This window comes from Ananas comosus, linkage group 14 (genome assembly GCF_001540865.1).
Source record: "Ananas comosus cultivar F153 linkage group 14, ASM154086v1, whole genome shotgun sequence".
NCBI classification, from domain to species: Eukaryota; Viridiplantae; Streptophyta; class Magnoliopsida; order Poales; family Bromeliaceae; genus Ananas; species Ananas comosus.
This window is the reverse complement of record NC_033634.1, coordinates 2,181,074-2,198,504: the sequence shown is the minus strand read 5'-3', so window position 1 is coordinate 2,198,504 and position 17,431 is coordinate 2,181,074. Positions and strand designations below refer to the sequence as shown.

General features: G+C 36.7%; 1 protein-coding gene and 2 long non-coding RNA genes across 5 annotated transcripts; 2 read left to right on the top strand and 1 right to left on the bottom strand.

The window, feature by feature from the left end:
• Positions 445-7,079, top strand: LOC109720466 (probable adenylate kinase 5, chloroplastic). Of its 3 annotated transcripts, XR_002218979.1 has the most exons (20): positions 445-713; positions 798-905; positions 1,711-1,839; positions 1,931-2,065; positions 2,523-2,669; positions 2,821-2,895; positions 2,994-3,099; positions 3,204-3,244; positions 3,358-3,486; positions 3,795-3,830; positions 3,900-3,980; positions 4,078-4,216; positions 4,606-4,685; positions 4,773-4,838; positions 5,337-5,366; positions 5,478-5,587; positions 6,223-6,360; positions 6,524-6,553; positions 6,641-6,727; positions 6,826-7,079. XR_002218979.1 is itself a non-coding variant. In XM_020247609.1 (19 exons), exons 1-19 carry the CDS (start codon positions 507-509, stop codon positions 6,663-6,665), a joined length of 1,812 nt encoding a protein of 603 aa, XP_020103198.1. In that variant the 5' UTR covers positions 445-506; the 3' UTR covers positions 6,666-7,079. The 3 variants fall into 3 exon arrangements, 1 of the variants encoding a protein (XP_020103198.1); XM_020247609.1 differs by having other exon boundaries at positions 6,641-7,079; XR_002218980.1 differs by lacking the exons at positions 2,821-2,895; positions 2,994-3,099; positions 3,204-3,244.
• On the top strand, positions 12,025-14,268 carry LOC109720509. The gene is made up of 3 exons (XR_002218984.1): positions 12,025-12,279; positions 12,656-13,323; positions 13,400-14,268. It is a non-coding gene; the product is annotated as an uncharacterized LOC109720509 (long non-coding RNA).
• Positions 13,540-16,226, bottom strand: LOC109720510. The gene is made up of 3 exons (XR_002218985.1): positions 16,011-16,226; positions 15,031-15,137; positions 13,540-14,032 (listed from the first exon to the last, which is right to left on the bottom strand). It is a non-coding gene; the product is annotated as an uncharacterized LOC109720510 (long non-coding RNA).

The following is a 17,431-nucleotide window of genomic DNA, read 5'->3' as shown; positions in this document are numbered from 1 at the left end:
ATAAAATAAATTATTGTATAAATTTACTTTGCGCATAATTATTTTTATATAATTTTTTATTTAATTAATAATTAGACTTATAAAACTATATAAAAATATTAAAAAATATATAATTTATTATAAAAATAATTTTATATCCGCAGCATCGCGCGGGTAATTCACTAGTAAAATTAAAACAGTATGCTCCTGAAGGTTGATAAAGCCACTAAATTTAGCACAATTTTGTAACTGGAAATTATTAGAAAATTCAAATCAAAATTTCATATATTGTAAAAATAATATATAAAAATTAAATTTTATAAAAATTAATTTTATTGTTTACTATATTTGTTAGGGTTCGTATGAAATTAACCCAAAAAATAAAATGGTCGATTCATATCCTATCCCTTCGTTAACGATCATCTCCCTCCACTCCCTCCATTCACCTCCTTCGCTATAAAAGCCTCTTCCGCTTCTTCTTTCCACTTCCTCGAGCTCGAGCTCTAGAGAGAGAGAGAGAGAGAGAAATGGCGACGCTGAATCCAATGGCGATGGCTTCTACGATCCAACCCCAACTCTCTCTCATCCCTATTCGCCCTTCTTCTTCTTCCTCCTCCTCCTCCTCCCCCTCTTCCGCTTCGCCTCTCTCCTCTTCGTTCTCTCCTTCCCTCACACGATCCGTGAGGAGGAGTCGCTCCTCCGATCCTTGTACGAAGAGGAGACTTAGCTCTAAGGTGAGGACGATGTGTTCGATTCGTGCTATTAGGGTTTTTTTTGGATTGGAGCTGCGTCGATTGGTTAGGTTTTCGCGTTTGCAGGGGCGGAGGGTGGAGTGCTCGGCGCCGGAGCCGGAGCCGCTGAAGGTGATGATCTCGGGCCCCCCGGCGTCGGGAAAGGGTACCCAGTGCCAGATGATCGTCGAAAAGGTTCGATCATTGCTTCATTTTTAATGATTTTCTACAATTATTTGGGGTTATGAACCTACAGAGCATACAGTAATTGGTAGATTAATAGATGAGGAGTACGATTAGATGTTCACAACTGCAAGAAAAATTTGGTATCTAAGTCTCTAAGTCTTTTTGATTTGAAAAATAAGGTAAATCGCCTTGTAGATGGAATGCAGTATCGTCACAAATCATGATTGCTGGGAACTTACAAGGGATTAAAACCAAACTCGTAAATTGCAATTGCTGAGGGAAATTTCTCACAACGCATGGATTCTTACTGAATAACTTGTTTCAACATCTAAACTGGCAATTAGGACTAAACGCATAGGTTGTCCGGTTCAATCTCCAACCTTATCAAGCTAGTCAGTCCCGCGAGTTTTCGGAGGTCACAAAAGTTCTTCAGACACTAGCGATAAATTGAGTTAATAAAGATAGCCTATGCTATGCATTGGTTACTTCATATAAGAGCAACAATTGGAGCAACATATGCAAAATGAGATTTTACTATTTAGAAGAATGTACAGAGTTGAATTCTTACTGCTGCTTGGTAAACTGGAATTCCCTACTAACTTCTCTCTTTAAATCTCTCTCACCTGCAAATGCCTTAACAAAGGTACTTTTTCCCCCCCACCCCCTCCTGCTAAAGAGATAATCTCATGCATGAACTGTTATTGGTCATAATGCACTTTTTATTACATAATTTTGAGATGCCATTTGCATTGTTTAGATTTTTGAATAAATCTTGGTTGACGATGGTTCTTTGTTCTTCTATTTTTCTCTTCAGTTTGGCTTGGTGCATATATCAACAGGAGATCTTTTGAGAGCAGAAGTGTCATCAGGAACAGAGATTGGAAAGAAAGCAAGACACTATATGGATAACGGCATGCTTGTCCCAGATGAAATCGTCACAGATGTAGGACCTGAACGTTCTTGCCTAACCCTCCGATTCTAAACTATCATATTGCTGTAGGATTAAAATATAATGGTTTTTTTTTTTCCAACAGATGGTGGTTCCACGGCTTTCGCAACAAGATGTAAGAGAAAAAGGATGGATTCTTGATGGTTACCCAAGAACTTCTTCGCAAGCTCAAAGTCTTGAAAAAATGAAGATAAGACCAGACATATACATCCTAATCGTAGTATGCCAATGCTCATCTATTTTTCTCATTTATTACTTTCTTTGTATTCTATTCACCTGTCTGATTTTCCAGGATGTGCTAGAAGTTTCTAAGGCTTGGATTTAAATATGTATATTTGCTTTCTTGACTAACTTTTTAATGTTAAGTAGTTCAGTCTGTAGATAACTGTGAGCTGTCGTCATCATTTTGTAAATTTTAAAGATTTAAGTGTATGGACAATCATTTGATGCAAATTTTATTATACTCTAATGTCTCATATCTCCTCCTCCTCCTCCTCTCTCTCTCTCTCTCTCTTAAAATGCTAAGTATATTCTTCTCTTCCTATAAGGGTGATAGGGAGGCTGACTTAACCTGAAAGGTTAACCTAAGTGCTACATTGCTCTACCGTAAAATGAGGGCCCTTTGAATGTTGCACTTTTGACCTTTTACCTTTTTCTTTAATTTTTGTTAAATGCAGGTACCAGATGAGATTCTAATTGACCGATGTGTTGGCAGAAGGATGGATCCAGTGACCGGAAAAATTTACCATCTCACCAACTTTCCTCCAGAGAACGAGGAAATTTCTGCACGGCTCATTACTCGACCTGATGATACTCTGGAGAAGGTATTTCTAACTTTTCTTTTATTACATAATGATTTCCAACTTCTGCTATCAACAAAGTTCACTTCACGGATAGAATCTTATTTTATTCTGTCAATGTAACATGTTTTAACATGTTTGAACATCATGGAAAAGTTTTACTTTCTCTGACCAGGTTAGTTCACGCCTTGAGACATATGAGAAAAACATTGAGGCTATTCTTCCAACATACCAGGACATTCTGAATAAGGTGCTATGTTTTTTTTTGAGTTTTGAGGTTTAATTTACAATTTTATACAAAAAAATGAAAATAATTTTTTCCGCTTCTTTTGATGTACAAGAATGTAGGTTGATGGAAATCGCTCAAAAGAATTAGTATTTAGAGAAATTGATTCCCTATTGTTAAGGGTTCGGGAGAATGCCTCAAGGACTACAAAGTTAGCCAAAATTAAAGGTCAGTATCGACTAATTTTTTTTGTACAAACATTTATACAGTACCATTGTTTTTGTCATCATATTTCACTATGTTACCCAAATTCTCCGTTTTTTGGCTTCCAGCAAACTCATACACCAATACGGCAAATGCAGCTCCGCAAAATGTATGCATTAAATGATCTTCTTATTCTATTATATGTGTGAGTTGATCTTGTTGACATTAGCATGTTAGCTTGGTTTTGTAATCAGTTCTCACTTGATAGACACTTGTTGTCAGGATACATGGCGAGGTATTCCCACAAAATTGAACAACACTCCTCATTCTAGGGAAATAAGGGAATACTTTTACAATGATATACGGCAAGCTACAAAGAGGGCTGTAGAAGATAAAAGGAATCGATTGAAGGTTTGCTATTAATACCTTTTTGTCTATAATTTTGAAAAGCTTGTAAGAACTTCTTCTCGCTTTTTAAGTGTCAACTGATGAATAGAATTCTGTGCAATTCTTTTGTTCAATTTTTGAATACTGCGGTATCATCTGAAAAGACTTTTCTTTATTGCTTTCACTTTTAGCTATTCTTTTGTTCTTACCGCCTGTTTACTTAAATTCAAGTATTCTTAGCACCACGTATCATTTTGTGTTGATATCTCGACCTTGCACTATGTTATATGGAACCTAACGGTGTTATATGCTTACTTTTACTTGATTAATAGGTGGAGATCAACATTCCGGAACTTAACCCTGAAATGGTAAGGGTACAACTTTCTGAATGTATACTCCCAGGTAATGGTGGAACTTATTAAGCATATTGTGCTCAGGATGTTTACCGTATAGGCACCTTGATGGAACTTGTACGAGATCTCGCTCTTTCATTTGCTGATGACGGGAAACGTGTGAAGGTATTATGTCTACGAAAGCTTTTTTTCTCCCTCTTTTTGCCTAAGTTTCAGATTTTATGTATGATCTGAGTAGAAGCAATTAAATTCTTTTTATTAGGTTTGTGTTCAAGGGTCTATGGGAGAAGGTGCACTTGCTGGTATGCCCCTACAGCTAGCCGGAAGTAGAAAGATATTGGAATTTATGGATTGGGGCGAGTATGGTGCCATGGGTACCTTTATCAATATTGGATCCATAGGTACGTAGTGGGGTAGTTTCTTTCAGTATGAAGCTAGTACTTGCTTCCATGTTTTCTTAGATGTAATTATTTACAATTTCCACACCTTTCTATCAAAACCTATCAGCATAGGAGAAAGCTACGTAGCTAGTTTGTGAACAATATGTACAAAGCTAGTAGACTGCATCGTCAAGAAATCCTTTTCCTTCTCTTTCTTTCTTTTTTCTTTTTTTAATTTGAAGAGAAGGAAATCCTTTTCCTGAGAGATTCCATAAAAGGACAGCTGTGAATTTCAAAATACTCTTGATACTGGAAATAGTTAGTGTCGCATATAGAGTTAGACACTCCTTGAAAGAAATATTAACGTCATACTCATAATCTGTCACGAATAATTCTTTGCGACATTGCAGGGGCTAAAGAGGTTGATGAGCAAGATGATATGTTTATTCTAGTGGCTCCTCAAAATGCTGTTGGGAACTGTATTATTGATGTGAGGAACTGGTGAAATTAGTCAATTATTATATTTGTAATCAATTGCTTTCCTTTTGCTTTTACTAACCTCCCAATGAATTTGCAGGATCTGAAAGCTATGACTGATGCTGCTGGTAACCGACCAGTAATTCTCGTCAATCCTCGTCTGAAGGTTGTCACAAGGGTTTTATAAGTCTTTTTTCTTTTTTCTTTTTTCTTTTATTCTTCATCTCTTCTTGTTGCTGCCAGCTGACCTAATATAAATTATAAGAAAGGATTCTTCACCATCTTCACCTAATTGACATCTGCTTAGCTCACCTCTTGACGGTTTCAAATTCAGTTTGTCTTCCAGTTTAGTTTGAGCCAGTGAGGTATAACCTAGTCCATGGTTTTGGAGTCTCAAATAACTAGAGAAAATCTGTAAAAACTTTTTGACCCCTGGTTACATAATAGCATAAGACTTAGTTATATCTTGTTGTATCTTGCGGCTTTTCTATTATAAAGCTGAAGATTGTGTAGTCTCTTATTCATTTCATCTCATTTGTCATGACTTTCCTTGTGCCAGTAGTTTGCTTAATTTTCCTATAATCATTGTTGACTATGGTGACCAAATCTAGTGCATTATTTTCGTTTAAAACTCCACCCTTACTCTCACTTTTCACATTCTCAGGACATGCCTGGATCAAGTGGCGTTATGCAAGTATGTAGTGACTCTTCATATTGTCACAGCATCATTATGTTACGGGATTTCTTTAAAAGTATATAAAACATCTTTGAATTTGGTTTGTAACTAAAACTTGGCACATTGAAGACAATGGGAAGGGACAAGAGATTGGAGTACGCTGCATCATTCGAGATCTGTTATTTCTTCCGCCTTCTTTATGTTGCAGGCACATTATATCCAATTATGGGCGCTTTAAGGTAAAATCCTTCTCATGTCCTAATATTTTGCTTGGGTGTGTAGTTTCAACTTCATTAGGTTGGCCCCAACGTAAATTTGTCTCCCTGCATGATTTTTCCTCTCTACTATTAGTTGCTTATAACTCGCCTCATTTATTTTAGGGTAAATTGCACCACTAGTCCCTTAACTTTCAATCAAGTTTCATTTTGGTCCTTGAACTTTCAATTTCAACGATAAATTATTGCCTATGCCCAGTGCATCTGTACACTTATGCACCATGCTTTTATCAACTAATTTTACATTTGTATATTTCAACCCTATTACTCTTGAGTTACAATTTTCTTTAATATAAAAATAGATCTCCGAATTGAAAATATAATATGGATGAAGAAACAATGAATTTATGATGTATGAACAAGCAGGTTGGTGCAAGCGATAGTTTTTAATCCAAGGACTAAAATGAAATATTTTTGAAAGTTTAGGGACTCAATTGAAACCAAACTAAAAATTCAGTATCTCGAATATCAAAATCATTATTTTGAGGACCAAAATGAAACTCTCCCCGAAGTTTGGGGACTAGTAGTGCAATTTACCCTTAATTTTTATCCCTTTGAAGAGATATAATGTTGACTATTATTGAGCTCTTGATTGGTAGGATGTCTTACCCAAATAACTACGAGCTTTACAAGAGGATTGACGAACCTGGCAGAAAAGAGAAGTATGTCATTATAGCTGAATTTCCTGAAAGGCCGACGGTCAACGAAATTAATGATGCTTTCGAAGGAAAATCCAGGTATTAACATTGCAAATTAAGAGGTGGTAACTTGGAATGTTGCTTTTATCCCTCAAATAGGGAAATAAAAACAGAACAGTGTGAATTAATCCCTGAAATAGTCCTTTACTTATATTACACCTAATCTAACTACTAAAGAATACTTCTTGGTTCTGAAATGCAGAAACAAAGAGAAAACAACTTCTGGAATCTGGTAATATCTATTTGCATCATAGCTTTTGCAATTTCATCATTTTTGTATCGAAGGTGTTACTATCGAGTTCGTTCATCTCTGTTTCAGGGGGTTTTTGAGCGGTATACTATGAATCGGAGAGGCCACTGTCAATACCATTTGAAGTTTGTTTCTGCTGGCGAAGAAAACAAAATAGTAAGTTCTACTGGCCTTCCAATTCTTTTTCAGATTTTGGCTTCTAGCTTTTCTGTAACTCTCCAATCTAATGAAGTGACGATTTTGCAACGGAGCAGGTAGTTATTCAGCGCGGCTGCTTTTATATTATTGCTGCTGGATAATTTAACCCTGTTATGATTGTCATAAAAGAGGTTTATAGCGTTGTCTATTTCATAGCTATTCTGGAAATCTCCAATGTTGTAATTTATAAGGATGATTTCATGAAAAATGCAGTAGGAAGAAGAAATATGAAAACCAAATGAAAACCAAGTATGGTGAGAGAAAAAGTATGGATCTTTGGGAGAAAACATCACAAGCCTCTGCTTTTCCACTCTGCCACTCAGTTTTTGGTTTGTAGCTGTGCTTCATCTTGTAGTTCTATGTAAAAACACTCGGGACAGCGAAGAACTCGGATAATGTTGTAAAAAGTAGGGCTAATATGGTCATTAGGTAGTCCAAAACAACTGGTGTTAATGTCTAAGAATTAGATATTCACACCGACCGTCCGTAGAGCAAGTGGCAAAGGGCTTGATGGTTGGTATCCGAGGTTCTAAGTTCGAATCCTAGTGGATTCATATTTCCAGCTGAGTTTATTTCTAAATGAAATAAACAAAACAGGTAGCGTGCTACCTATCTCTCAAAAAAAAAGAATTAGATATTCACAAATCTAAGATTTGTAATGTACAGGTTATTAAGTATTGTAGATCATATTTAATGAACTAGGTTTCCTTTTTCTGAATGAATTGCATTATGTGGGAGGAACTATATTTGATGGAACTCGACGGTTTGTCTGGTTCTCCGGACGAAATCTCAGAAAAGTAGTTTTTTAATTTTTTTTGAAGTCTTTTTTTGTTTTCTAAATTTTTTTATTTAGAAAATAAGAATTATGGAAAGCGTATTTTACACGAAATTTTTTTTTTTCTAAAAATAAAATTTTGGGATGTTCGGATGTTCCGAAGAACCAGTCACCTCCTAGCGACGGTTGAACTTTTGCCGGGACACATTAAAATAAATAAATAAAACCTCCTAGTTAATAAATTAAAATTTTGTGTGACTTTTTCTGCAAGATGAAGCGGGAGGAAGCCACCATTTTATCGAAATGAAAGTGATGAAGTACCTTATTTAGAGTGAACTTTGAGCCTCCTCGTCATCTAATCATAGATAATATAATTATTTCATATTAAAAAGATGTATAAAAAATGTTTGTTTCTATGTATATACACACACACACACACATGTGGTTAGTGTGCCAATGTTGAGACAACTGTATTAGAATTCCTTAACCCTTTTTTTTTAGAAGAAAATAGCTACACGCACATCTCAAATGAGTATACATTTTATATTTTATTCATCAAATATCTTATTAATTCAATGAGTGGAGTGTCACTCACTGGCCATATCGTGTGACTAGTAAAAATAGTTAATTCAACTATTGGATGAATGAGATGTACATTATACAGTGTTTTTAAAATATATAAATAACATATTTTTATTATTTTAATATAAAATTATTATATTATTTTTAATTGATTATTTTATATAATATAAATATAATTAGCAGTTTGAGACCTCTAATATATTGCCTTTGATACATTATGAACTGCTCGAGATGCAAGTATGCCACTCGATAAAGATTGGTGGAACTCCCGTTCCAATCTGTCCCGATCAGTATGGCAAGCGAGATTGACGGCAACTCAAAATAAGAAAAAAAGAAATATCATTCCGGATCCGCAACGAAAGATGAGAATTTTTTTTTTTTTTTTTTTAATTCGTTCTGACATACCTAAATTTGGTTCCACCCTCAATTTATTTAAAACTTCGTTTGGTTCGGGATTAAATAAAAATTAATTATTTAAGAGATAGAGTTAAGTTCAGGATTAAGTCTGAAATAGATCAATTTTGCGTTTAGATGATAATTGAGTTGTTTCCGGGACTAAGAAAAATAACGTTTGAATAGATAAAATGGAATAAAAAGAATAGTGGATAGTTATAAATAGAAAATAATGATATTGCTCTGATTATTATATTTGAATTTAAATTTAAAATTTAAATAATTAAAAATAACAATTTAAAATTTAAATTTTAAAATTCAAAATTAAAATCTATAATTTTAAATCTCAAATTAAAGTTATAACTTTTAAATTTTAAATCAAATCTCAAGTTGCAAATAGAAAATGTCAAATTTAAAATTTTAGAATAAATTTAAAATTAAATATTTAAAATATAAAAATATAAATTGTAAAATAAATTTAAAATTTAGTATTTATATTTAAAAAGTTAAATGAGGGTGAAGATTAGTTAATCTAGATTAGTTAATCTCACCCTTATTCAGGAGGGTGCGGTTAGTTAACCCTATTCCAAATGAGTTAGAATAATCTATTTGGGACGGTATTAGCTAATTCCATTCTAAAAATATTATATTTGAAATTAAAAAGGGGATAACTCTCTTGTACGTTTTTTTAACTCCGAATCAAACGCCACCTAATAATAAGACGACAAGTGAGAATAAAAAAAAAAAAAAATCGTCCAGAACCGTCTGCAATTCCTGCAGCTGCAGGGTATAGTCCCTTCTCGACAGATCGTCCTCAGACGCGCAGCTGCGTTCGCTTTCATCCGTCCGCTGCATGGTGACGTGGCCGGGACTGAGACCCCAGTCATTCTTTTCTTTTTTTTCTTTTCTTCTCCCTTCCCGCTGCGCTCGACGCGACAGGTGGGAGCGGGGAACACGTGGCCAACCTGCTGCTCCTCCACTCCCCCCCCCCTCTCTCTCTCTCTCTCTCTCTCTTCTCTCTATACTCTCCCGCCATTCTCCACCTAAAATACCCGCCCTTTTCGTTCACACCGGCGGGGGCCACGCCCGACAGCGCCTGCCACGCCCCGCTGCCGACGTGTCCTCCCGCTTCCCCCCCCCCCCGGCCCCCGGGGCTCCTCATCCCTGCACCCGGCGCACAACCTTGTACGTACTCCCATCAACCGTAATCTTAGGCCTCGTGCACGACCATTTCCTATTACTAAAAACTCCAAATATTTTTTTTTTTTTTAGAAATGCGATCTTGTTATTAAATTCTATTTTTTACAAAAAGGGCGCGGTCCATGGAGAGAAGGTGTTAATACACCGGGTGCAGGGAGTGAATTCTTGCGCGGTGAGCCTCCCACGCCCCAACCAATGCCGAGGGGCTGCAGCCGCCATGGGCGCGGCGTGGATTCGGCCGCGTCGCCAATTCCCGCACCATTTGGAAAAATTCTAAAATGCAACGGATATATTAGTGACGTGGCGTAACAAACCAATCAAATTAATCATTTTAAAAATATATGTCCTATAATGATTGTAAAAAAATATTTTTATTGTATTTTTGTTTGAAAAGAAAAAATATGATTGGCTTGTTATTGATGATGTGGTGTAAGTGCGGGATTCGGCCACGTCGCCAATTCCCGCACTCCACCATTTGACCCCGTCCCACCGGGGCCTCCTAGGATCACGCCACGTGTACGGTCCAAAAGACGCCAAAGCGACCTCTTCTACGGCGCCCCGGCCCATTGGGCCGCGTCCTCTCTCTTCACCGCCATGTGTATATATATCGTTAATATGTACACGCATGCGCACACGTACATAAAACGTACGTGTATTCGGTATTCCTATTCGAACATGCTTGCGAAAGTGTCCTTCTCTTCTTTTATATTACAACTCGCCCCTTAAATTTTGTTTCACTTTATCTGTTGGCACGGTGCATATTGAGACACTTTCATTCTAAAATAAAATACCTTTATATTGTTATAGGAATTGGCACCACACGTTGCCTCTATCTAAACATATATAATATATTATTATTATAGATGATCAAAAATGAATCGAGAAATTGCATTGCAATATCTTTGGTAAGATTAATTAAGCTCCACGTAGATCAAGATCTATGTATCTACGATGCTGAGGCACGCACAAATTAAGTTACCTAAGGGCTAAATTGCAATAACAAAATGTATAGGGGGTAAATTGCATTTAACTCTTGTGCGGTCTCTTTTGGGCGTACTTAAAGGGCAATCTATCGTGTGTGTGTGTGTGTGTGTATATATATATAGAACCCCCTTCCTTGGTTCACCCACTCTCTTAATTCATTATAAAAAAGAAAAAAGAAAAGAAAAAAAAAAGGGAGAGGGTGAAGTTGGTGAATATATAAAATAAATGAAAGAGCGAGGCATAAGATGCGCATGGCGTGGAACGATCAATCAAACCCAACCAACGTGTTGAGTCCGATCGTGCCACGCTGTGTGCGTCTAATGCGCTCCCTCTATCTATGTTGCTTTTGTTCCGAGGTAGTTATTTGTAGCTACGCAACGGTAAGATCTTCTTCTTCTTCTTTTTTCGGTATTGTTATACTTTGATCTCACGGAACATCACTTCTTTTGTGTCTTAGGATGAGTATTTCATGTTTATAATTACCGTACAATCCTTCTATATATGGTACCTCTGATTCTCTTTCTCTATCATTTATCTCTCTTTATTTTTTATAAGTTTGTTGATAGAAATATAATATGTTACGGATTTTATGTAGCGATAATTAGTAAATATAGTATTATTATAACCCATCATGCTTATGGTTTGTGATTTTCTTATAAAAAATGAAATTGTGTTCTCCAAAAAAGTTGGTCTCATTATCATAGTATTGGTCCAGGTATATATATATATATATGTGTTACATCAATCGTTGGAAAAACGTTTACGTATCAAGCGTGGATAAATCTGTATTATATACTGTACCTTTCTATACTTTTATGCGGTGCCCCGTGGCTTGCACGTTTCCTGTAGCCCTTCGCACCCATAAAGTTTCCCTGCGGGGCATCAACGGAGAACCGACGGGTGAGATGGGCCTGCTGAGGGAGAGGAACGGTGGATCTTTCGGTGTACGTGGATGGGTTTCTATGCGGTTGTTCGTTTGATTAATCATGCGGGTGTGCGTACCAAAAGGGGGTGCGATAGTGCCANAAAAAAAAAAAAAAAAAAAAAATCCACTTTTTTATTCCAATATGTACACATAGTTTTAAAAGATAAGTAAAATAATTATTATTTTTTCAAACTATATTGTTATCAAAAAATAATATATTTTTAATATTTATATTCAATATAATTATACTTATAATAACAATTTGTTATATATACTAACGAATTAAAACTCATTGTAGGCCGGTGTGCCTTTTTTTTTTTTGAAAAAAATAAAAAATTTCTAAAATTTACTATTAATTTAAAAATTTTATTATTTACTATATTTGTTATTTACTGTATTTGTAGGGACCTATATTATATAGGATATACTTATTATTTACTATATTTATAGGGACATGCATGAAATTAATCGAAAAAAAAAAAAATGCCAACCACCCAAATTTGTAAAACCCTAATCCAAAATCCGAAGAAAACTAGAGAGCTTGCGCGCGCTCCGGCCATGGCGGTGAAAGCCCCGACGAAGACGATGACGTAGAACAAGCGACACCTCCACCATCAACCTCACAATTAGAATAATCACTGCTAATTGAAGGTACGGCTTAGAACTCTACTCATGGTGAAGTAGATCTCAGTTATTATTCAAAATTTTGGCTTGTTAATGGATCAGACATTTGAGTTCTTTTTGTTTAAAGTTTCGATTTTGAGAGGTACCCGGATGGGAATTTGGCGAGATGAGCCTTTGTTTCGCTAGTTTGTGTGTTTCACCTTAGTTTGTGTGTTACTTTTTTTTGATATTTTGTTGTTAGAATGCATAGGATTTTATTTAGAATCTTTGCTGTGTTATGTGCAGTATCTGGTTAAGATTCTTTTAGCCCGAATGCGGGTTCTGCAAAAGTGCTATTTGAATATGGTTGTTTGAACTACACCGAGGAGCAACAATAACTCTAAATTATAACTTTTACTTCTAGATGTTGGCTTAAAGGGGTCAGAGGGCTGAGTCACGTTCGAAATGGCTGGAGTTCACGAGGCTAGTCAGACTGAGTCACAATCGAGACCCGTAAGCGCTGTGCTTGTACGCCTTAAATAAACTGATTGCGTAATTTCTAATAGCCCGAGCTTTTGGGATTGATGGTTAGCGCCAACACCTTGACACTAGATGCATATGCTCATTCCTTCCATGACAATATACTCTTAAAACTTTCGGTTTATCGAACACTTGGCTTGCGACGTGTGCTATTGGTGGCTAAACTTACTGCTTTCATATTTCAGTGGTTCTCTAAACTTGAAAGTGCTTCTGATCTTCCTTCCTTGTTGTGCTACAAAATGACAGCATTAATTACTCTATAGAATCAGAGGAGAAATGTTGCAAAGCATTTTCTGAAACATCAAAAGCAGGTGAGTTTGAGCACTGCATTTCCGAATTTAGGCTTTATGTCTGATACTTGTTTCCAGCTCCTCTGATCTGAAGTTTCTCTCTTTCTTGTTTTGTTATTATTTATGTTCTTTTCCCTGGGATTTTTTAATGAGATTTTTTTTTTGTAGCTAATAGTGAAAAGTATTTTTAAACTGATGTTTAAGGAAAATTCATTTTCTGCTAGACAATCTGTGAGGAAAGCTAGAAGTTGAAACAACCTTTGTAAGGCTCGTGAAATAATTCATGTTTCTTTACCTGAGCTACTATATTTTGTTAAAAGAGATTTTCGATTGTGCAGAACAAGAGCAGAGCCTTTCATCCTGCTTTTATTCACTTCTATTTTCAATCACCTCATTCAGTGAAGGGCATTGTCCTTATGCTCGTTGTTCCGTTCTGATGCTCGTATTCTGTTCAATCTGTAATGAACTTATACAGCGGTTGACTCACATGTGGAGTTTGCTTCATGTTCAAGAGGCAGTATCTTCTGTACATCTTAGGAGCAAACATTTTTCTCATGCTTTTTACGCTAAGTGCTCCTTGTTATAAGCTGTAGTTTTGCATTACATTCTTCTCTAAATTCAGAATCTTAAGAATCAGCACCGAGTCATCTTTTATTTGTTCCGGCCAATAGATTATATTCTGAAATAGAACCCTTTCTCAGTTAGTAAGTCTGCCTTCCTTGCTAACTTATTGCGGACGTCCGGTAGAATTCTTTCTTTCTCATAGTACTTGCTGAGTTTATACTATCTGTTTCTTCAAACTGGAATTCATACAGTTCGTTCACGTAAACATCATCGATGGTGAACGCCCCTACTTTGACCTCCGTGTTGCTTTTGTCCCGTGCCATCTCTCTCCTCGCATCTTATGTGCTTGTACAAAACCATTACATCTGACAATGCATCGGTGCCAGCTAATGATATGGTGGAGAGACCTGAGTATATTCAAGCGCCCCAAAAGTATGAACTACTGAATGTCATATGAACTATATGGCATATGAACTATATTTGATAATGAAGGCAAAGTGGAGTGCATTTTCATTCCCATAGTTTAAACTAAAGAGTTGTTTGGGATATTGGAGCTTATCATTCATCAGAATACAATAAAGTGTGCAAGGAAAGGTAACAATAATAATAGCATACTACAAAAGAAGGATTTTGGTTCAATAAATATACATTAAAGTATGAAAGTTCTCACTGGCATTTAATCTCTCTATCTTTCTATGCATCCCTGATGTAGTGATGTTGTCATCTCTTCCTTTTTTCTTTTCTTTTTTTTTTCCTTTTTTCTTTTTCCATGTGTTTAGGTTGTTGTTAGATCTCTTTCTATACTGTCAATTTTTATCTTTATTAAATATTATCCTTCTATACTATTTATTTTTCCCATGTGTTTACTAGTTGATGAATAATTCATGGGTGTGCATCATGAGTTGGAGTGTTCTGGGGCTCTCTTCATTTTGGGTTGTTGAAGCTTCATATTAGTTGCCCTCTCTTAATTAGAAACACACAATGTACTTGCCCTCATTAAAGCTCAGTATTCTAGATCAAGTCCTAAAACTCATAATATTATCTTTTTTTAAAAAATATTCCCACCCATAAAATGTTGAGACAAAATTTTGAAAGGTTGTTCATATTATTAGTATTGAAGGCCATTGCATGGCGTACCTCAAAATTTTATGTCACGCCCCGGATTACACGTTTTCCGGGCACGCCGATAAATCCGCCGTATACAAAGAAATTTTTTCTTTATACGAAGCGATAGCTGTATCTGTAAAATATACAATACTAAAAACAGTAGTGTAGAACTGAAAAGAACTAAGCAGGTAGAATGAACAAATCTCATATACATACAAACGAACAAGTACAAAAACACTCGCTCCAGCGAGTTCTAGTATCAGTAAATATATAAGCTCAAAATAAAAAACACTACTACCTGCAGCTGGTGATCCTCTAGCACGGCGATTCGTCGGGTAGGGCTCTAGCTCGCGACGCCCTTGCCTCGATCAGCCTCTGAAGACACAGCAGGCGGAACAGCAGGCTCTGCAAAACACAGGATAACAACTGGGCGTGAAAACTACTGTAAAACAAGTAGTCCTCAGTGGGTACCGCCCTCAAAATCATCGGCTCACCCACTAAGACTACAGTAGGAAACAAGGCTAAAAGGTAAACCCGGAAAGAAATCCACAGCTACATGCCACTACACTATCCAACTGTGTCTACTATCACTTCTGACCCAATCTCATTAGGGACTGTGTACGCACCCGTCCCGCCTGTCTAAGCCGTGCTACCTCCACGCTAAACAGTCCGTGGATAGTAACTAATCAGCGACATCAACGCGAAAGCACAAAGGCAGACTCCGGAGCGGCACTCGTGGGCGCGACCCAACCAAGTATGCAAGCGTATCTTTGTCGAGCTCAATCAGTCTCTCATAGGCTAAAGTCAAGAAAGTAGGTCTAACAGTACTACCAACCACTAGTCACGTGCCCTCGTCACAATCTGATATCGGAACGATCAAATCCGGGTCCGCCGTCAACCGCTACGGCACCCACTAATCCGGAATACTGTAAACACTACTGTAAAAATCGGCTCGGCATCCCAGCACGAGCGTAACTGAAATCTGAACTATCTGGGATACTCACTATGAGGATACTGCAACAGTATAAAAATACAACGGCCCCTAGGGCTAAATTAGGTAGTTTAACATATGCGAGGTTCCGAACGCTGGTTTTCTCCTATGTTTTATCCAAGTCCCACATGTATGATTAATAACAACTAATAACATGCCCCTAATTCAGTTTATATGTTTATAACATACCTACTCATGAATTTGAGCTAAACAATAACAACTTGTAATATTAATGATACATGTCGACCAATAATACTATAGGAGTAGGATTCCGATGATAAACCCACCTCGGTAGCTAAATCCAACCCGGCGCGACGTCGAGAACGGCGGAATCACACCCTTGCCCGGCCTCCTCACAACGCTATGACGACGAACGCACGCTCGAACGGCACCGCGGCGCGACGTCGACGACGAAAACCTCCTAAGCTCGAGCTCTCCACCGTGCCCACGAGCTAACATAAAGAGAGAGAGAGAGAGAGAGGGGAAAGCAACCTTAATTAGCACCTGCCACCTTATCCTAATTAAGGCGGTGGGATAAGGTTGAAAGGCGACAATTATCCAAAAGCCCCTCACTTACTACGATATTCAACTTTAGTCCTCTACTTTGAAACTTGAGTTTCAAAGTTCGTTTTTTACGTCTATTTTGCGCAAAACGTCTCGAGCTCAATCAAGTATAACTTATACTATAACTTTGCTAATTTGCTAAGGTTCAGTATCTCACATTTTATCTCCAAATGCTATTGATGAATCAGTATTTATATTGTAGCAAATTATCGGCACAATTTTTTAAATTTTTAATATATATATATATATANCATGGAAATGGTAAATCATTCATTAACAGTATTTGGAGGGCCTTATTACTGATTAATATGTAATAAAAATCATGGGAGAAAAGAAAAAAAAAAAGACAAAGAGTTGAATCATTTGAGTTACTCAACTTTTATATGATTCAGGGTTACAACATGGGTAAACTCTTATTAAATTCCCCCGCGCTGGTGCCGCACAATGGTTCAAAAATTTGCACTTAATTATTATGTGGCTCTATTGTTATTTTTATCCGATAAATACATTTATCAAATAGAATAGCGAAGTGAATATTTTTTGATAATCATAAACCAGTTAGTTGAGTGTAGTTCTTTGATTCATACAATGATAAAGTGAAATGAGTTAAACCAGGGAGTAGCTAAGTGAAATAAAGTGAAAATAAACTAACCTGCGCATTATTTATTCATTTATTTATTTCCTTAAAACATGCAGGTCACTGCTCACCTGTTGGTAGTTGCTGCGCCACCATCTTGTGCAGTACACTTGGATGTGAATTCTAACATGTATTCTGGGACCCCAAACAGATCAGACGATCTGTTAGGATTTATTTGCACTTCCTCTTATTAATTGATTAAACTGGATAAACAGAGCATTTATTTGCCACTCTTTGCTTTGTGTGCTCTTCTCCATATCCAATGTATTAATATATAGATATATATACTTGGATTGATCATGCGCATCTTTGCTTTCTAAATCCTACTAGTAACATGTACAATCTCAGTACCGCGAACCGCGAATCACTGGTAGGTATCTGGGTGTCGGCTTTGAGATCGGAGGTTTGAGCTTCTGTATGAGAATTATATAAGTAAAATGCGTGAATATTTTGTGACCTATCGTTGTGCTTCTCGCAATTTTGCATTCGATCATTTACTCATTAATT

Excerpts from the sequence above, each read along its gene's own strand:
- LOC109720466 (XM_020247609.1), top strand. The coding sequence starts at position 507 with ATGGCGACGCTGAATCCAATGGCGATGGCTTCTACGATCCAACCCCAA. Across the intron at positions 906-1,710 it reads GCCAGATGATCGTCGAAAAG|TTTGGCTTGGTGCATATATC; the intron begins GTTCGATCATTG and ends TTTTCTCTTCAG. Across the intron at positions 3,981-4,077 it reads ATGACGGGAAACGTGTGAAG|GTTTGTGTTCAAGGGTCTAT; the intron begins GTATTATGTCTA and ends TCTTTTTATTAG.